We start from the raw sequence: 22,406 nt of genomic DNA on the forward strand, positions 1-22,406 counted from the left end.
TAATGGGAAAATATGGCTCAGAATAAGCAGGATGAGAAGAGTCTAGGGAGATTTGGATAAACATTGTTTGAAGTAACATTTGCATTGATGAAATCATAAGCCTGCTAAAGTGTGGCCTTGAAAGTAAGGGTTAAATGGTCTAAAGTATTGCTCTGAAGGATGACAATTTACAGATGTATTATAAAAATTCTTCATGAACTTTAAGTCTGTCACTTCATGAAATGCTTCTAGAACCAACTTCAGGTCCTACCTCTCATAAAGTGTTATTATGTGTCCTTGAATGAGTTACTTATTTTCCTGTCTCCCACTCTTCTATTTTCTTTACTTATAAAACAAAATAGAACCAAAAAAAGATATTAACTTAATACTCAATATGTATATGATAAACTTATTTGTTTATACTTTGTAATAAAAATAATATATTTCAGTAATAATTCAACAATGGCTTTAATAAAATATCAGTTTTTTTAGTAATTCTAGAACTGTCAGTATTCTTTTTTCCATTCAATTTTATTTGCTTTTTCTTTTATCTGCTCAGAATGAATATTAAAGTTTTAGATTTCTGGTTGCAAAGAGAACAAAAAATGAAGAAAATGACATATATGATTTCTTTTATAAATAAACATATTTATTGAAGTTCTTATAAATGGCACAATGGATAGAAGTATTGGAGTTGGAATCATGGTAAACTTAGGTTTGAATCCTGCCTCATATACTAACAGAACCCTAGAAAGAGTCTCAGTCTCAGTTTCCTGATATGTATAGATAATAATAATAATAATAATAATAATAATAATAATAATAATAACTCTATCACAGAATTGTTACCAGTCTCAAGTGAGATATAAAGTATTATATAAATGCAAGCTATTACTTGAAGCAGCCAAATGTTACAATGACTAAGAATACTGGATTTAGAGTCAGAAAAACCTGAATTCACATCCTGACTTGACACTTATTAGAAGGAACTTAGGTAAGTAATTTAACCTCTCCCATCCTCAATTTCTTCATTTGGAAAATATGGATAGGGTAGCTTTGTGACATAATGGATAGCTAGCCTAGAGTCAGGAAGACTGATCTTTCTGAGTTCAAATCTGACCTCAGTCACTTACTAGTTGTGAGAGCCTGGGAAAGCCATTAAACCTTTTATAAAAGAATCTGGAGAAGGAAATGGCAAACCATGATAGTATCTTTACCAAGAAAACCTTAAATGGTGTCATGAAGAATTGAACACAACTGAACAACAACAAAATATTGATAATGATAACATTACTGTGATTAGCAGAATAACCAGAGCATGGAAGGGGCTTAATAAACATTTATGAATTGACAGACTATTGGTTCTTAGGAGGATCAAATAGTATTTTTAAAGCTTTTAAGTGCTATATAAATGTTAGTTATTACTATTTATTATTTTGTTTATTTTCTCTACTTCATTGTACAACAGTGGAAATTAAGGACATGCTCAGATATTAGGGAATGGTTAAATAAATTTTGGTATAGATATGTAATGTAATATTATCATCATTTCAAGAAATGATGACATTGACTTTTAAGAGGAAGATATTTATATTTAGAGAGAAGTGAGAAGAATTCTCATCAATGTAATAATAAATTACGGATCTAATTTCTTTTGGGGGGCAGGCAATGAGGTTAAATGACTTGCCTAACACAACAGAATAGTGTCAAGTATCTGAGGTCAGATTTAAACTCAGGTTCTCCTGATTCTAGAGCTAGCGCTCGAGTCACTCTGACACCTAGCTGCCCCTAAATTATGAATCTAGAGGACTGAAAATGACACACACTACCCACCTCTTGGTAAAGTGATTACTTTTTATAATGAAAAATATGACCTACATTTTTGGACTCTGCCAAAGTCCAAGATTTGTTTTGTATAATTATTAATTATTTTATGGAAGTTCAATTTTTTAAAAAAATCATTCAGTTAAGGGATGGGGGAGAGTACATATGCTTATAATTTTAATTCTCTTAATATCTTTCACATTTCATGGAAATCATCTCCTAGGTTATGCACATTCTCCTCTGTTCAGGTCCAGAAGGCTCTCCCATGGTATCTTAAGATATTTCTCAGAAATTCAGAAAATAGTGTGGAACCTGAAAATAATTATCTTTCTATATAATAAATTTTAAATTAATTATATATTCAGTGCTCTTTTCCCTCCATTTCTGACATCTTTTCCCCCAAATTCTTTAAATTTCCTTTTTGGGACATATAGATTACTTTCTTTCCCTGTGATACTTATTAAAAATTATTTCATTTGTAAAGTGCAATAAGAAGTCCCCAACTTCTTATTTTTATTTATGACTGTCTCTTGAATCAAATATTTTGTTCCCCACTTATCTCTGTTAAAATCTGAGGGTACAAAAAGATCAGTTGTATGATATTTACTAAAAATAAAAGGCAAATGTGCAAGGATTTTAAAATAGATGATATATTTCACTTGGACATAGACAGATTGACTATATACAATGACAGGTGGTTTTAGAAATTTGATACTAAATTGTTTCCCAAAAAAATCTTTTTAAAATAACATTTATACTACAAAACATAAGTAATAAGCAAAAAATTATCTTTTATCTTTTTGTTTCAACATATTTTTCCTCAAATTACTGGAAGAAATATATATGAGCCCTATAAGAGACTGGAGATATCATTTTTAAAAATTCCTAAATCCCCTGCTATGTTCTAATATTTGTTGGGTACATTTTTAAAAATATCAAACTAGTCACTACCACATAGAGTGATTATTATTCATTTGTACTAGGTACTTTCTATGGGAGATACAGAAAAATGGTTGCAAGCAAAGCATTTAAATAAGAGACAAAATGAAAATGAGTTCAAATTACATAGTAATTTACATGTGATTCTATGTTAAAACAAAGTTTTTGTTGGTTTTGATGTTTCTTTTTCCCAGTCTTTCTCAAGATTTGAAATCTTTAAAATGTTTTTGGATTTCCAACTTCTTAAATTGAAGTTTTAAAAATAAATAAATTATAGGTCAATGCAATCTGTGGATTTTAGTTTTGTGGGGACAGTTAGTTGCTAGAGTGAGATCTTAATAGGATTTGGAAAATTCTGTTTTCATCCTATATTACATAAATTTTTTTTATTAATAAAAATTTACACCAACGTATTCCCCTTTCCTATTTTCCAAAAACAACATGTAGGCAAAAGGTAATAGGTGGTAACTGGGTCAGATTTGGTTCAATTCTGAATTTTAGATTTTGTGAAGAGTTTAGCTCTTCCACTGTACTAAATCAAGGAGTAGACTCTTTACCCTTTTTTTAATGTTGTTGAACATACCAACCATGAACAACTAAGTACCTCTTTAGTTTCCTCTCATAAACTGGTGCAATACACATTCCTATTAATTAATCAATCAATAAAAAGCATTATTAAGCACTAGTAAAATGCCAACACCTTGCTGCTAGGGTTGTAAGGAAAAGAAACAATTTTCACCCTGAAGGAGATTTCATTCTATTGGCGAAAATCACACATTCATATACAAATATTTCAACACAATTACTGAGAATAAAGCATCTAAAAATTTACATGTGAAGATGGGAAAGTATCATATTGAAAAAAGTGGAATATTGATATGAATTAAATCTAAATACTTATGGTAGCAGATTAATAATGACTCAAAAATAGACTCAAGTTCATATGGCAGCAGATTTAAAAGCTAGAATTTATAATGACTAAAAATGATGCAATTATATTTCTAGGCTTTAGTTTTTTAAAAAAATCCTAAGAATAGAACAATAAGATTTCAAAAACATTGCTTTAGAGATTTTGTTTTTAGCATTTTGCATTTATAATCTCAATTTAATAATCCATTTAGTTTTTTCTAATAATCACAGAAATAACATATGGAGGAGGATCTAGGCTTTCCTTTCAATGTTAAAAACAAATACTTAAATTTCACTCATAACTGAAGTCTATAGTTAAATAAACCTTTTTTATCATTTGTGTTGGTGACTTTCCCCCAAAAATATCACTGGAATGAGCTATCTTCTTCACCTTTTAATTGTCCTCAAATGTATATGAATTAGGGAACAATACACTTTTATATTTGTCCCTCTGAAACTTTTACATTCAAGCATTATGACACAAGTAATGGAGTTAGAACACATAAAAGTTTTATAAAAGACTTTCTAAGAATGAGGATCAGAGTGCAAGTTCTCATTTCCACATTAAATAATATGACCATTAAATCATATATTTTTTTTAAAAAAACATCATTATACTTCAGGCAAATATCTTTGCATCTTCATCACACAAAGAAATTTGCAATTTTCATTTAGGTGGATCAAATGTTTTAGGAGAAGAAAATTCTTTTATTAGGTTGGTGGGTCCACATACACACACACACACACATACATACACACACTCAAACATCTATATAACATACATAATAAATGTCCATTCCCATCTTATTCCAGTTCATATGACAGTCTTTGCAGATTCTTGCCTCCTTCAGACATTCTCTGTTTCTGAAAAAGGAAGATTGTAAAGAAAATGTCATTCTATGGAATGTCCAACATAGATATAATTTGTCTAGAGTTCAGTAAAGCATTTGTCAATTTAAACATAGATAATTAGAAATGATAATAGAGTTTAAAGGGTTTTGAATTTTTGGAATGTTCTAAAATAATTACTAGCATCAATATTAACTTGGAGGGAGGTCTCTTTGTCCTAGGATCTGTCCTTGCGTCATGGGATCATAGAAAGTTCTCCAGAAGGCATCCTGTCCAACCTCTTTATTTTACCTGAAGAACTGAAGTACATTAAGTGACATTTTAAAGGTCAAATGATTAATAAGTGCCAAAGTCCAGATTCAATCTTATAGCCTTTGACTATAAATCCAGCACACTTCCAGTTATTTAAAAACTCTTTCCAATAACTTTAAGGAAGGCATAAATGAAACATTCATCAAGTTTTTAGATGACACAAAGTTAGGAGGGATATGTAATTCATTAGGTAACAAATTGAGGAACCAAAAATCCTAAATATGCTGGAAGTTTGTTAGCTTTAGTGAGATGAGCCTAAAATCAAAATATTAAACAAGTTTAAAAAGTCATCTTTACAGGAGATGATTATAGTAATCTGCTCTTTGATAAACCCAAAGAGTCTGGCCATTGGGATAAAAACTCCCTCTTTGATAAAAACTGCTGGGAAAATTGGAAGTTAGTATGGAAGAAACTTAGATTAGACCAACACCTCACACCCTTTACCAAGAGAAGATCCAAATGGTTACAGGACCTAGACATAAAAAACAATACTATAAGCAAATTAGAAGATCAAGGACTAGTCTACCTGTCAGATCTATGGAAAGGGGAACGTTTATGACTAAGGAAGAGTTGGAGAACATCACCAAAAACCAATTAGATATTTTCGATTACATTAAATTAAAAAGCTTTTGCACAGATAAAACCACTGTAACCAAGATCAAAAGAAATGTAGTAAATTGGGAACCAATCTTTACAACTAATGATTCTGACGAAGGACTCATTTCTAAAATATACAGAGAACTGAGTCATATTTTTAAAACAAAAAGCCATTCCCCAATTGACAAATGGTCAAAGGATATGCAAAGGCAATTTACAGATGAAGAGATCAAAGTAATCCATAGTCATATGAAAAATGCTCTAGATCATTAATTATTAGAGAAATGCAAATTAAAGCTTCTCTGAGGTACCACCTCACACCTCTCAGATTGGCCAGTATGACCAGGAAGGATAATGATCATTGTTGGAAGGGATGTGGGAAATCTGGGACACTATTACACTGTTGGTGGAGCTGTGAACTCATCCAACCCTTCTGGAGAGCTATTTGGAACTATGCCCAAAGGGCAACAAAAATGTGCATACCCTTTGACCCAGCAATACCATTACTGGGTCTATACCCTGAAGAGATGAAGAAAAAGGGTAAAAACATTACTTGTACAAAAATATTTATAGCAGCCCTGTTTGTGGTGGCAAAGAATTGGAAATCCAGTAAATGTCCTTCAATTGGGGAATGGCTTAGCAAACTGTGGTATATGTCATGGAACACTATTGTTCTATTAGAAACCAGGAGGGATGGGATTTCAGGGAAACCTGGAGGGATTTGCATGAACTGATGCTGAGTGAGATGAGCAGAACCAGAAAAACACTGTACACCCTAACAGCAACATGGGAGTGATGTTCAACCTTGAAGGACTTGCTCATTCCATCAGTGCAATAATCAGGAACAATTTTGGCCGGTCTGCAAAGGAGAGTACCATCTGTATCCAGATAAGGAGCTGTGGAGTTTGAACAAAGTGCAAGGACTATTCCCTTTAATTTAGAAAAAAAAACCAGATAGCTTATTGTCTGATCTTGTTACTTCTTAGACTTCTCTTCTCTTTAAGGATATGATTTCTCTCTCATCACACCCAATTTGGATCAAGGTACAACATGGAAACAAAGTAAAGACTGACAGAGTGCTTTCTGTTGGGGGGGAGGGGGGAGGGAAGCAAGATTGGGGAAAAATGTAAAACTCAAATAATATCTTTAATAAAAATAAATTTAAATTAAAATATCATCTTTATAGACACACAATGAGGAAGTTTGGGGATCAGTTTCGGTTAATCTAAAAAAGAGCAGGAACTTCTGATGGACTATGCATGCAATATGAGCCAATAATCCAGTGTGGTGGCCTCAAAAGCTAATGATATCTTATACCACATTATAAAAAACAGAATGTCCAGAAAAAGAGAAACAGCATTTGTCCTCCTCAAAGTACATCTGAAGTAATACATTTAGTTTTAGATGTCATATTTTTGGAAGAAGTGTAAAAAGTTGGAGACTCTCCAGATGAACCAAGATGAATTGAGAATCTTCAGAACTTACTATATGAAGATCAGTTGAAATGGGATATGTTTAGCCTGGAGAAGAGAAAGCCTAGGGGAAATATGAGAGCTGTCACAGGAGGCAGTGTGATATCCCACCACTGTACTTCAGTGACCCTTGAGCAAGTCATATACTTTGGACTAAGTTTGAAAAATGAAGATATTGGAATAAATGACCTCTCATTTCTCATTTAGCTCTCAACTTTTCATCCTAAAATGCTAAGTATTCATTCGAAGGATCAAAATGTAGAAGAAATATTAGATTTGTTTTACTTGGTCCCAAAGAGAAGGAGTAATGGTTAGGAATAGCAGAGGGAAAAGATTTAGGTTTAAGGCAAGAGAAAGGTGGGGGAGAAAGCTACAACAAACAAATTAGAGTTAGCCCAAAAGTGTATGCTTTGAGTTGCTTTGAGAATTACTAGTTTTCCCTCTTTTAGTGACCAATAATAATAATTACAATTTATTGGTTGGTTGCTATGCAAAATGCCTTACATATATTTGATTCTCACAACAATCCTAAGATGTAGGCATTATTACTATTTTCATCTTAAAGATAAGGCAGATACAGGTTAAGTTACTTACCTAGGGTTATATAGCTGGTAAATAAATATCTGAGGCTAGATTTCAAGTCTGGTGCTCTGTACACTTTGTCAGCTAGTTGCCTTACCAAATCTTTCAGTTGAAACTGGATGATCACTTATTAGGAATTTTTTAGAGAAACATCTTATATAGAAAGGTGCTGGACTGCATTTATAAAGAGGGTTTTTCTATTTTGGGACTGTAAACTAGTTAAATCATAGGTCTGGATCCCCTTTTCCTTCAAATCATAAATCAAGTAAGAATGATGTGAAGATATTAGAAAAGGCCCCTGGCAATAGGAAAGCAACCAAAATTAAAGATAAAATTTATCTATGGCATAATTTATCTTTTAAAAATTTCTTTAGAATTTGCAAGGTCTCATTTTAGGGAGACATACTATTGCAGTCTGATCAACTGCCAGCAGAGGGAGACTATCTTGCAATTTACAGAAGATTGAGACTAAAACTAAAAAGTTCTAATTTATGGGCTCAAAATGTAACATCTAATCAATGTTTTTTTTTTCCCCGCTGAACTCAATTCTAATATCCACACACAAGAAAATAAAGGCATGATCTATAACATCCCAGGATAGGCCTTATATTTAAAACTTTAATTAATGTGGCTAAGGTCAAGCTCTACCTTGTCCTTTCTGATCTATATTTTAGAGATGTCTTTATGGATTTCAAATAAAATTAAGTATAAATGTTGTGTGCCAGTAATTGCACCTGGTGAATCAAATAAGTGCAGTTTCTGGGGTGACCAGATACCTCCTGCTAGGCTCCTTAGTTGTGCAGTTGAACTACTCAGCAGAGGCTTCAATTTCTTTTCTGACTTTTTGAATAAAAAATTTCATGTTTTACACACACTTTTTAAAATGATTGTAAATGAATTAAAACTTTCACAGAAAAAATTTTAATATTATGCTTTTGTATGAATAAATGTGAAAAGTATTGCTTTGTAAGACTACAACTATGCTATAAGGAGGCAGCATGAGAGGGAAACTTGGAGGCAGAAGACCTGGGGTTTCAGAACACCCCTCTTTACTACTTACTATCAGCTAGTTGGCTATCAGTAAAAAATTATTAATCTCCTTTTATTAGGCAATGTACTAAATGCCGGTGATTCAAGAATAAAAAGCAAAAAATAGTCCCTGCTCTCAAGGGGCTCACAAACTAATTGAAGAACCACATGCAGTCCACTCTCTATGAACAAACTACATAGACAATAATTTAGCAATAATTAACAGAGGAAAGGCATCAGAATTAAGAGGAATCAGGGCATCTGAGATTTAAAGAAAGCCAGGAGAGCCCTGAGGAAGAGAAAAGAAGGGAGAGAATTTCAGATTTGAGAGATAGTTAAAAAAAAAGCCAGAGGTAAGAGTTGAAGAATTTTATGTGAGGCATAGCAAAGAGTCAAATGTCACTGAATCACAGAGTAGGGTTGGGGTTCAATAAAACTTGAAAGGTGAGTGGGGAGCAAATTATAAAGGGCTTTGAATGTCAAACATGTAATTTCATATATGATCCTGGAAGAAATAGGGAGCCACTGAAAGATATTGAATGGAGTACTGGGAATGGTGTACTGGGTTTGGAATCAGGAAGACTCATCTTCATGAGTTTTAAATCTGACCTCAGACATTTATTAGCTGTGTGACCCTGGGGAAATCACTTAAATCAGTTTGCCTCAGTTTCTTTATCTGTAAAAATGATCTGGAAAAGGAAATTGCAATCCACTCTAATATTTTTTCCAAGAAAACTTCAAATGGCATTGCAAAGAGTCAGACATGATTCTTGAATAAAGGAGCTTATTGAATAGATGGATTTTAGGAATGTCACTTTAGTAGTTTTGTATCTATAGAAACTGAGGGTTAGTATATTTCATTTATAACATCCTTTCCAATTTTAGAACTATGCTTTAGGTTAGATCAGTGTATCCAAGCAACTTGGTAGTAAAAACAATAATAATATAATAGCAAGTTTATGGATGAGAAAAATTGTCTAAATTTAAATATTAAAGATTCTAATCTTTTCTTTAATTGCATGCTTTATTTCTCCTCCATTGATTCTAGTATATTTATGTACCAAGGTACAGGTCTAGTAAATTAGGGAAGCTCATTGCCAGGATGAGTACAATCTTAAAAATAAACTTTTTTTAGGTTTTTTGCAAGGCAATGGGGTTAAGTGGCTTGCCCAAGGCCACACAGCTAAGTATTTATCAAGTGTCTGAGGCCAGATTTGAACTCAGGTACTCCTGACTCCAGGGCCAGTGCTCTATCCACTGTGCCACCAAGCCACCCCCTAGGATGAGTACAATTTAAAATTTAAAGCCATGGCCACTTTTAAAGATCATCCTCTGAATCATAAGGAATTTGTGATCTGTACCACTGGAAATCAGCAATTCTACATGTGATGAAATGGAAGACTTATGCTTTGAATCAACCTTAAATGCTTATCAAAGCTAGTGTCACACCATCAGCAAGCTAACTGATCTCTCTGGGATCAGTTTCCTAAAGTGTAAAATGGAGATTATATTGTCTGTTGGACTTCCAGAGTTATTATAAGGTTCAGATTAGATAATGTAGGACAAGTACTTGGGTAAATTTTAAAGTATGATATAAATACTGCTTTTATTATTATTAAGTAGGGGAAATGAGGGCTCAGAATTAAATTAACAAAATTATGGGTAATTATATTTAGAAAACACACATCAAAATAATATTTTTTGTTGAGGACATGAGAAAATATTCAATTCAATTAAATAAACCTTTATTGTCTACTACCTGTCACGCACTTTATTAAGTCCTGAGGAATTTTTTAATCAAAAAAATTTTTTTAAGCAAAAGACAGTCCTACTTACAGGACTTACAATCTAATGGAAGAAACAATATGAGATAAATAGGAAATAATTTTAAGACAGAAATTAAGAAAGATTAGGAAAGGTTTCATGTAGAACTGGGTTTATTTGGGACTGAAAAGAAGTCATGTAGGTCTGTAGTTGAAGAAGAGGAAGGAGAATATTTTGGGCTTTTGGGATAGACCAAGAAAATGCCCAGAGATAAGAAATGATGTTCATGGAACAACCAGAAATCTAGTGTCACTGAATTGAAGAGTATGTAGTTGAGGAGTAAAGTATAAGAAAATTAAGAAAGTAGAAGGGGGCTAGGTTATAAAGGGTTTTGAATTCCAAACAAAACTTTCTGCATTTGTTCCTAAGAAGGGACTTTAGGCAAGCAAACTCACCAGCAAGCTCTTGCAGTTATCTAGGGGTGAGGTGATGATGTCTTTCACTAGAGTGAGGGCAGGGACAGAGGAAGAATGGAACATATTTGAGAGATGTTGTAAAGGTGAGATCAACAGGTCTTGGATATCCGATATAAGAGATAGTGAGAAATCCAAGAGAAATCCTTACAGGACCTGGGCACAAGGTGTTGCCCTTTACAGTAACAGGTAAGGTAGAAGGGGTATGGAAAAATAACTTTTTATTTTTTATTAGAATTTTGTTTTATTTTTTTCTAATGGGGAGGAAACAGAAAGGACTAGAACTTAATATTTATTCATTGGTATAATGTTTGTTTATTTAAAGAATCTTCTAGCTCAAACTCCTTCTTTTCCCAAAGGAGAAAAATGGAAGTCAAAGTTTAAGTGACTTACCTAAGGGAACATATAATAGAAGGGATAGAGCCCACCCCTGTATAGGACAAATGAGGCGATAATTTTTTTTTTAACAATGTGATATAGATTGTAAATGTATATCTGTATCAGATTACTCAGTATCATGGGGAGGGTTGAGGGAAGGAAGGGAGGGAGTCAGAAAATGTGGAATTCAAAGCTTATAAGAAGATAAATGTTGAAAATTATCTTTGCATGGATTTGAAAAAAAGAAAATAACAAAACATTAAAATGTTGGAGTATGGAGTATATCTCCAAATAGTGATCAATATTTACTACATCTACTTTCTCATTGTTCACTGACTTCTTTTTATTTATTTATTTGTTTGTTTGTTTATTCATTTATGTATTTGTTTGTTTGTTTGTTTTCATTCATATGCACATGAATATTTTTAAGTTACAAAATTTTCTTCCCTTCCCACCCCTCTCCCCTCAACAGTGAACAGTCAGGTTACCATTGTACATACATATTTTTGATAAACATTTTTACAGATTAGCTATTTTTGGTATGAGAAATTGGGATTAAAGAAATATATGAGAGATTTTTTATAAAGTGTTATCAGATTCTGAAGGGTTGGGTTTTTTGTTTGTTTTATTTTGTTTTGTTTTTCTTCCTCTCAATGGGGATAACATTGTCCATAACCAGTTGGGGAATAGTTTAGAGGGAAAGATGTTTTGGGTTTAAAATATCTACTGAAGAGATTTCTGAATGGCAGTTGGAGGTCAGAGAAGAGATTAGGATTGGAAAGGTAGATTTGTGAGTCATTAGCATTGAGATGATCATTAAATCCATGAGAGCTGATGGGAACACCAAGGAAAGCAATATTCAAGGAGAAGAGAAGAGGATCCAAGACCCCTAAGGATACTGATGGTTAGAGGGTGTGACCTGGAGGAGGATCCAGCAAAGGAGACAGAGAAGGAAAGTTCAGATAGGTAGTAGTAGGAAAGTGATGTCCCCAAGCAGAGAAGCAGAGAATCCAGGAGGAAAAAGTGATAAACAATGTTGAAGTCTTCAAAGAGGTTAAAGAGAAGGAGAATGAGAAAAGAGCATTGGGTTTGGCAATTAGGATAACATTAGTAACTTTGGAAAGAGCAGTTTTAGTAACATGAAAAAGTTAGAAGTCAGCATGTTAAGAAAAGAATGAGAGGAGAGAAAGTGGAGGTACATATCATATGCAACCTTTATAGTCTTTAGCTACAAAAGGCAGAAGAGATATAAGACAATAGTGAATAGGAACAGAATGATCAAGTGAGGATTTGGGGGGGATAGGAGAGACATGGAAATGCTTTTAGGCAATAGAAAAAGTCAATAGAGATGAAGAAGTTGAAAATAAGAGAGACTGAGGATGACAGAGGGAGCAATCTGTTGGAAGAGATGGAATGGAAAGGGATCACTTAAACAAGTAGAAGGGGTTTACCTTGCTTCAGAGTAAGACCACTTCCTGTGAAACAGTGGGGAAGAAGGAGGGGAAGAAGGTATATGTGTCATAGGAAATGACGAAGAGAAGAGTGGGGGAACTCACAGCAAATGCTCTCAATTTTTTTCTCTAAAGAAAAGTACTCTGCTGAGGAAACTGGGAGAGAGGGAGCCATGGGAGGTTGAAGGAGAAATGAAAAAGTTTGGAAGAGCCACTGTGGAGAGGGGTATCGAGTTAATTTGGGAGGTAAAGCAGAATTTCCTAGAAGCAGTGAGGGCCAAGTTAAAGCCGTGCAATATAAAATCTAGGTTAAGGCTCACCATTTGTTCTGCAGCAGTTTCTCCTCCGGTTGTAAGCAAAATAGCTGGTTGCTGCTCCAACGAGTGATACCACAACCACAGAAACGATGGGAGAAACTATTCTAGCTATTGAATCACCTGTGATAAAGAAGAAAAGAGTTTGTTTTTAAGTTCAACAAGATGGAATTCTCTTGTTATTCATAAATAACTTTCTAGTTACCTATTTAATATTGAAAAGAACAAAATTATTTTTGGAAAAAGAACAAGAATTATTTTTAAAAATATGAAAAAAATCTACTTAAAATGCAGAAAAAACTCATTTTTAGAAAACTTCAAACAATTGATGGGGGAAAAAACCCTAGAGCCTTGTTGTCCTGGCATTGCCTTTTCAAAGCCCTTCTACTTAATATATTTTTCTGTGCATAAGATTTCAGAGAAAGACTTTGAAAGGAATAAAGAGATTTCAAATAGGGTCTTAGTCTAACCTTTGTAACCCTCAGTCTCTTCATTTGCAAAATGAGGGAAATGACCTCAAATAATCCTTTGAGTTCTATATACATTGATATGATTTACTCTCTCTGTGTGTGTGTGTGTGTGTGTGTGTGTGCGCGCACACACACACACACACACAAATATATGTATATATGAAATGAGAGGAGTTTATCAACTCCTAAGTACTAAGTGTTGATCTGTACTGACAATTCCTAGGTTCTGGGGATTTAGAAATAAAAAATGAAACAACACCTATTTGCAATAATCTTATATTCTTAGTAGGGAAGATAAGTACAGATAACACCATGTATAGCATAAAGTTAATAAATCTTGTATATATTATATATATATATATATGTATGTATATTATATGTAGAGAAAGTGAGAGAAACTAAATACAAAATAGTTTGGGAGGGAGGGCACTACAAGTTTGATGACAAAACTGACTTTATGTAGAAGGGATCTGAACTGTATTTTAAAAGAAGAGGACTCAGAGATGGCAGAGGTAAGGAGGAAGTGCATTTCAGGCTTGGGGATGGGAAATACAAAGAAAGTATACAGGAAATGAAGTGTCATATGTGAAGATCTTTAAAAAAGACTTGATTGGCTGAAATTATAGAATGATGGATGAAGAGTGTTGTCAACAGAAGTTAGAAGATAGATTGGGAATAAGTGACATAAGGATTTAAAAGCTAAACAGATGAGTTTATATTGTATTCTCAAGACAATAGGAACCTATCAGAATTAATTGAATGCAGGAGTCACATGGTCATATATGTGCTTAAGCAAAATTTCTTTGGCACCAGGATATAGGATAGACTCAAGAGTTAGGTTTCATTCCCCTTTCATTATAATCAAACTGCATTTTCCATACTGACAGCTTCTTCTCCTTATACAGTAGAACTGAATCAAAACTTTTTCATTTACCATGTGCGTTTCCATAATTTGAATATCCTCCTCCACCTAAAAGAGAAAAAAAATGTGACAACAAAATATCTAGACCAAAAAATTAATTACAGCTAAACTACACCCAAGGTGTCATTATATGACCGATGACAACACAATTGATCTAGGACAGGCAAAGGAGTGTGCTACTCTTTTGACAAAGGGCTGAGCTTAAAAAAGAGACATTTTCCCAGAAAGATGTTCTCTGGAGAAGTTTAAAGTCATTGCCACAGTTATTTGTTCATGATCAAAGTAAAACTAATAAATAATAGAATAGTCTGGAAACAATCCTGTTCTGGTTCTGAGGACAATAGCACATCATTTAAGTTTGTGCCATGCTAAGCAGTCAGACGAGTCCTTTTTTTTTTTTATAAATAGTATTTTATTTTTTTCCCTATTAATAGGGAATAAGCCATGATTTAAAAGCAAACAAATGCATCAATAAAACTTTTTTTAAAAAACTTAAAAATGATAATGCAGGAAGGTAAGGGCTCTTATAGAGAATTTGCTTATTCATAAGAGTTTGTCCCAAACACAAGTGAATTTATTTTTGATTATCTCATCCAGTCAAACTGATAAATAGCATGATGAATTTAGAGTCCGAATGATGAAGTTAATGGACTTCAGTGAAATACTTTATTCCTTTTCAAGGATTTGGCAAATCCCTAATAAGAATGTTTCTACTTCATTTTTGCAGAAGACCATAACATCAGGGGAGGTGATACCATCACAAGCATATGAATTGGAAGAGTGACCTGATATGCAACAATAACTGGAGATGGCCCTGGATGTGAGGCCGTCAGGGCTAAGTGACTTGCCCAAGATCTCACAGCTAGTAAATGGCAAGTGTCTGAGGCTGGATTTGAACTTCTGACCTCCTGACTCCATTTCAGGAAAAGACAATTTCTAATATTCTTTTTTTAAAAATTTTGAGTTCTAAATTTTCTTCTCTCCCTCTTTCCTCTCCCCTTTCTCTAAAATGGTAAGCAATTGATAATAGGTTTTGTATATATATATATATATATATATATATATATATATATATATATATATATATATATATATATATATGTGCAGTCATGTAAAATATAGCTCCATATTAGTCATAATGTGAAAGAAGAAACATTAAAAGGAAAAGATCATAAAAAAGTAAAAAATAAGCATGCTTTGATCTGCATTCAGAATCCATCAGGTTTTCTTTTGAATGTGGATAGCATTTTCTATCATGGATAATTCTTTTCTTAAGAATATTACCATTCATCTATCATTATGAGCAATTTTTTGGGAAGGCTAGGTAAAAACTAATCATTGACCCACTAGGAAACTTACTGGGTGAGTCAATTCATTTTTAAAGACAAACCTAAATATTTTAAAGTGTCGGGGAGGACACTTCTAGCAAATACTGCATTAGAAGTCATGTTCTAGAGAGAAATATTAAAGAAAAGAAGCCAGGAAAGTTTTTTTGTTTGTTTGTTTGCTTTTGCAGAGGGGAAGCAAGAGTTTTGAACTACAAGAGTCTTGAATCTGGTTTGTAGTAAATCAAATATTTTCTTCCATCAAAATTTCAATGAAGGTCTTATTGAAGCAAAGTTTTGACCACTTGGTCAAATAGCTCTGAATTTATTAGTTATAATCATTCTATGTTGTTAAAGACTCTTTTGCTACTATTCTACCTAAATCTACTTATAAAATCTGCAGCCCATGATACCACAGCATCATGACAAGTCAAAGAAAGAGAATGAATGCAGATGACATCAACAGAGAGAGCAAACACAAAACAATGGACCCTCAGAAATGTAATGTAAACCCATTCTCTAATGGGAAAAGTTCATATATAACTGGGAACTTTTTTTAAGTTCCTTTCTCTCAAATCATGCATTTACCATGGTTATTGTAATCGGAGCCCCCTCCTCCTGCAGGAAAAAAAATAACAATTAATGAGAGTTTGTTCAGATGGAACCAGTATTTCCAGTCAAAAATCATTCCTAAGATAAGAGGAAATGTCAACTAATAGGCTAAGCTGGCTGACCAAGCCCACATATCTTTAAGATCAACCCAAAAGAAAAGCAAAGATCATTAATTGCCAGAGATGAAAAAGCACTAGCTAAGACAGCTCAGATTCAGTGGGTGACCTTGCAGAAAGAGTTAGTTCTTTGTAAGGGACAGCTCACTTCAACTGTTGGACCCTACAAAAATGCTAGTGTATCACAGCCTTTCCAAATCTTGCTTTTACCATATGTGTTGCCAAAATTATTGGAATGATATCCTCCTCCTGCAGGAAAGAAAACTGGTACTAACACTTCAAACAGAAAAACATGACTAAATTTATAAGAAGCTTTATGAGACACACCAAATCATCCCCTAATTCACAGTTTTATATAATTTCAAATTTATCAATTTAGAGATTTTGATACTAAATTTGACTTATATTTTAAATGTTTTAAAAATAATCTTTAAAACAGATATCCATCATTTAAATGCATTTGATTTTTAAATATTTTTACAGAGAGGAAAGTGCTCCAAATAGAAGATAATAATTATCTTTTCTAAGGCAACTTCTTGGATATGATTTTGTACCTGAAAAGAAAAAGTTATTTATTTTCAATGTGATCAAGTCTCAGGATGAATTAATGAGAAAATACCATACATTTGAAAAATAAGATTCCAAATGTTAAATATTTAATTAGAGCACTTTTGCCCTACTAAAAATGTAATTCACATCATTCCTGCTCTTTATTTTATTATATTTAGAATATTCTTTACTATGAATTATGATTTTTCCTAGTGGTAAAGAAAAATGAATAACATTTTTAAGAAGGAACCAAAAGTTTAAAAATTATTATTCCCAAAATTCCAGTTGTGTCATTGTCTTTTCCCAGTTTAACAACTCTTCTATATGTCTTATGATGATGTTTGTTCTTTGTTTTCATAGAAGACCATGATATCAGGGAGGTGATGTTATGACAAGCACATGAATTGAATTCAATTGAGGGAATACTGTGCTAAGTCATGTGTCTCACTTTCTCCTCTAGAGCCATCTGGGTCTAGAGGCCAGATATGAATCAGGTTTAAATGACTTGCCCAATGTCACACAACTAGAAAGATCAAGGGTCTGAGGCTGAATTCAAACTCTGTCCTCCTGATTCCAAGGTCAGTGCTCTATCCACTGTACCACCAAACTACAACAATGAAGTGGATACCAAGACACTGAATCTCAAAGCACCAGGATCTGAACTTTCTGTGTCATCTTTATTGTCTTCATAATCATCATTCTTAAACAGTTGCTACTTGTCCAACTTACACTAAATAATAATAGCTAAAGTTTGCATAGTGCTTTAAAATTTTCAAATGTTTTATAAATAACAGCTATCTTAGGAGGTAGTGCTATTACTGTATTCATTTTACAAATTAGAAAATTGAAGCTGACAGAAGAATTGCTCGTAAATGTCGTAATTGCTCGTAAAGGTTAGAGTCTGAACTCAGGTCCTTCCTGATTCCAGATTCAGCTCTCTAGCTGCCCTAAAAAAAACTCCATTCATTATTAAAGGGAATCATGCTGTAATGATATCAAATATCAATTAGATCTCCAGTCTTGCATTTCCAACCAGATATCAAATAGTCATCTTAAATTCAACATGCCTGAAACTGAACTTGTGTTTCCTCCTAAACTCTCTGTCCCTACCAAACTTTCCTATTACTGTTGAAGGCAAGAGCATCCTCTAGTCCCCCAACTCATAGCCTCAACTCCCCACCCTCACATTCTCCCAACCTCCACCCCATAACTCAATCTGTTGCCAAGGTATATCAATTTCACTTCTGCAGCATCTGAGTATATGCCCATTCTCTCTGATCCTGGCTCATCCTGGTGTAAGTCACACCTGGTCTACTCCAAATTGTGTGTTAGTTGGTATACTTACCTTAAATCTCTCCACAATCCATTCCATCCTCCACTCAGCTGCCAACATGATTTTCCTGAAGCCCAATTATGACTATATCATCCTCATATGCCAAATAAGTTCCAATGGCTCTCCTATCACCTTCAGGATCAAATTCAAAACCCTCTTTTTTGGTATTCAAACCCTTCAAAATGTCCTCCTCACCACTATCTCCCTAATCTTCTTACACATTACATTGCCCCCAAACAAATGCTTTTAGATCCAGTGATACTAGCCTCCTTGTTCTATGAATAAAATACTCTCAGTTTTGGGAATTTTCTTTGGTTGCCTCCTATGCCTCAAAGTTCTTCCTTCTCATGTCTATCTAACGGCTTCCCTGATTTCTTTCAAATCCTAACTTAAATTGCTCCTTCCAGAAAACTTTCCCAATCCATCTCAATTCTAGAGCCTTCTCTGGAATATTTCCTATTTATCGTGTATATAATCTGTTTATAAATTTGCTTATTGTCTTCCTTTTTGAGACTGTGAGCTCCTTAAAAGCAGAGACCATCTTTTGTCTCTCTTTGTATCTTTAGAATTTAGCACAGTGCTTCACATATATTAGGCACCTAACAAATGCTTATTGACTGACTGAAAACAATGTAAATATTGCATTGTCTATCATACCTGCTGGAGGTCTAGGTTTGGGTGGGTAACGTCCATCATCCAAATCTAAATCATTAATATTACCTGTTGATGTGAAGCAAAATATAATATGTAAAATTATCTCTTTTTCACAAAAGAATCAAAAACTGAAATGAACTATTTTTATTATTTTTGAAGGCACAGGGTTGCTTACATTGATATATAATTTCCTAAATCTTTAATTTTTTTATTTCTAGCATTTATATTTTACATTTACATTTAGTATTACATTTTTAATATATAGTTATATAAAATTTCTAACATTTTAAAAACTTTGAATTCCAAATTCTTTCCTTTCCTCCTTCCCCACCACTTTTTTAGAAGGTAAGCAATTTCATATAGATTATATACCTGTTTTGTCATATAAAACATTTCCATAATTGTTGTGAATGAAAATATAGATTTAAAAAACCTTCAAGAAAAATAAAGTAAAAAAAGTGCATCAATATGTATTCAGACAACATCAGTTCTTACTCTAGCTTTGGATGCATTTTTCATCACAAGTCTTTCAGAGTTGTTTTAGAAGATATTTAAATGTTTAAAGACTATGGGTTCCTTTTTGAGCCTTTCCTTTTCTAAGGCTATGCATCACCTATACGGTCTTCCTATAATTCTGTTTTCAGGTTTTTCACTATCTTGGTTGCCTTTTGCCTTTATTTCATCAATTCTCTTCTCAAAAAGAAGCATTTGGAAATAAGTATAATAGATCCCTTAATATGTATACTTCAGTTCTATGTTTGCAGCTAAAGAGTTTATTAACTTTTTTTTGATAGTCACGCTATTGATTTTCTCTAAACTTGTAGACAACTCAAATGCCTTATCATATTTTTAAGAGAAATCTATGGGATCAGATGGAGTACCTAGGTATAGAAGATAGAGCACTAGGCCTGGAGTCAGAAAGACCAAATTTAAATCCAACTTCAGATACTTAATAGCTGGTCAAATTACTCAATCCCTGCCTGCATAACATTAAATCATTTCAGTATCTTTGCCAAGAAAATCCCATGGATAGTCCATGGAGGTCCACAGGGAAATGAAGAGTCAAATAAAACCAATAACAACAGCTATGGAATCAGAACTCTATTTTAACCTACAAACATTGCACATGAGGAGAGAGGTACCACTATGGCAAGAATTTCTGAAGATGTTCCATCTTGGCTTAGGTTTTAACCTGACAATTATGGTTTCCTTCTGAATGTCATTGCTAAGCAATCTCTAGACTGGGTTATATCACTATATGCTGCTCAATATTACCATTCTTTAATGCAGTTCCTTCTTGGTCACATGGTTCTAAATTCATTACTATTTTTTTCTCAATAGCTACATCACCAGTTCTGAATTTCCATAAAGATGTGTCACTGGTTTCTCAAACTCTTCATATCCAAAGTGAAATTCGTTTTCTCTCCTTAATGTCTCTCCAAAACTTTTCTATTTTTGTCAAGGGCATATTTCCCTAGGCTCCCATTTCCTTGCTCTTTTTCCTCTAATTTAAAATTCCTCAATGAGATAAATTTCTTTTTAGAAAACTTCTCCTTTATTTCTCTTCTCTCTGTTCTGGTGTTTATTCAGTATATTAGAACCTAGATCTCTATCCAAATAAATAGTTCCTCAATTCCTTACTTAGCCTAGTGTAAACATCTCACTAACTCCTTTGAATCTCTTATGATCAGGGTCACATATAAGCTGAATTGATATCTCTCATGAGTCCTTTGATAGATCCCCCCAAGTCAGCCCCCTTAACTTTGGTACAGTGTTGTTCTTCCTTTTTTCCCCCCCTTTGGTTTTTGCAAGGCAATAGGGTTAAGCAACTTGCTCAAAGTCACCCAGCTAAGTAATTATCAAGTTTCTGAGGCCAAACCTGAACTCAGGTCCTCCTGACTCCAGGGCTAGTGCTCTATCCACAATACATTCTTTATGTTGTGTGTGATAGGGCAAGGGGAAGAGGGTTGATAGTGAAGGATAGTAGGAAGTCAGGACTCCCATCCCAGGACCACTCCTTTTTTTATTCCTCTTTACTATTAGGAGATACTTAAATTGCTAGAGCTAAGGTCAAGCTAGCAAGCTTTGCTCTGAGCTTGGTGTAACACCAATCCTTTCTGATCTTCCTTTGGATGAATTCTACTGCAGCTAAATCATAGAATTGACTCCAACTAGCCTCCAGTGGTCCCCTGAGCTTTGACAAGAACCATCAGAAACTATGTTCTAGTCATAAAGTCCTTCTATGAATAGATTTTTTTTTGGCACTAGACAAATTTGCTAATTGTTGCTATTATACCTTACCACCATGCTTATACCTCACTACTTCACTACTTGATTCTTTGGATTGCCACAACTTTATGTATCAAGGCTTAGCTTTGCTGCCTTGAATCTCTGTCTTAGAGGAGATTCTGGCACACATCTCATTTCCCTCCTCCAACAGAATAATGAAAGCTTTTCCTCCATAATCTATGTGAGCTCTTTGGTTTTATTTTTTATTTTTTTTACTTTTCAGAGTTAGTGGTTGGTGCATAATCTCTGTGACTCTGGTCATTTATTTTTAAGGTTTGACAAGGAAGATCCCAAAACTATAGAAATAGAGGCTATGGAACAAAGTAGTATGAAATAAATAAACAACCTTTAGATGTGAAATTAAAGATATTGTAATATTGAAAAATAAAAGTAAAATCTAAAATCTTTCAGGTAAATTATTTTTATCAAAAAAAATACAAATTATCCTTTGACTTTATTTTATCACTCAGTGGAGTCAGAGCTAATAGAAGATGACATTGTTGAAGATAAAGGTAATATATTGATATAAACTACTGTATCTTGACATTTTATAAGGAAATTATTTTTATTATTTCCTGCATTATAATATTTAGATTTTTAAAAATTACAATATTCTTCAGGCAGATTTATGACCCTTAAGTTAACACTAAATACTTTTATATTTGAGATTGGTTGCTTTGACTGATATAATGATGTTTCCTTTGGCTTTTCTTTTACCAAATTTCTTTTTTAGGTTTTTGCAAGGCAAATGGAGTTAAGTGGCTTGCCCAAGGCCACACAGCTAGGTAATTATTAAGTGTTTGAGACCGGATTTGAACCCAGGTACTCCTGACTCCAGGGCCAGTGCTTTATCCACTGTGCCACCTAGCCACCCCTCTTTTACCAAATTTTTTAAAAAATCTAACAGAATTTTTATTTTTAGAGAGATATTCTCTACCCCTTATTCATCTTTATGTGCTCTGATGTTTTTGGTTTTAAATTTTGCATTTAAAACTCTATTCTTATTTAAAGCTTTATTCATAATTTCTTTTGAAATTAGTTATATTAAAAAACTTTAAAAAAGAAATTAGTTATATTTATCTTTTGATCCATTATGGAATTTGTTATAGTTATTCCATGATTTCTAAAGAGTCTATAAGATTTTTCTTTCATGATTCATTTCCTTCCTACTATGGCAGTTATTCAAAATGGTTCAGTTTCTTTTGAGGTTTTATTCATTTTCATTTTTTATGATTCTCTCTGATAGTTTATCTGCTTGTACAGT

General features: G+C 33.4%; 1 protein-coding gene across 3 annotated transcripts in view; it reads right to left on the bottom strand.

The window, feature by feature from the left end:
* Nucleotides 1-483: 483 nt before the first annotated feature.
* Nucleotides 484-22,406, bottom strand: part of XG (Xg glycoprotein (Xg blood group)) — a 53,513-nt gene continuing 31,590 nt past the window's right edge. The window contains exons 5-10 of one of the 3 annotated variants that reach the window (XM_074213634.1): nt 18,857-18,919; nt 16,528-16,566; nt 16,178-16,207; nt 14,277-14,312; nt 12,879-12,995; nt 484-4,515 (exon numbers count right to left, since the gene is read on the bottom strand). In XM_074213634.1, the coding sequence (XP_074069735.1) occupies nt 4,499-4,515; nt 12,879-12,995; nt 14,277-14,312; nt 16,178-16,207; nt 16,528-16,566; nt 18,857-18,919 (302 nt within the window). In that variant the 3' untranslated portion in view covers nt 484-4,498. The remainder of the gene's footprint in view (nt 4,516-12,878; nt 12,996-14,276; nt 14,313-16,177; nt 16,208-16,527; nt 16,567-18,856; nt 18,920-22,406) is intronic. The other 2 variants (XM_074213636.1, XM_074213637.1) reach the window with 2 other exon arrangements.

The sequence above is a fragment of the Macrotis lagotis genome, chromosome 1 (assembly GCF_037893015.1).
Source record: "Macrotis lagotis isolate mMagLag1 chromosome 1, bilby.v1.9.chrom.fasta, whole genome shotgun sequence".
Lineage (NCBI taxonomy): Eukaryota > Metazoa > Chordata > Mammalia > Peramelemorphia > Peramelidae > Macrotis > Macrotis lagotis.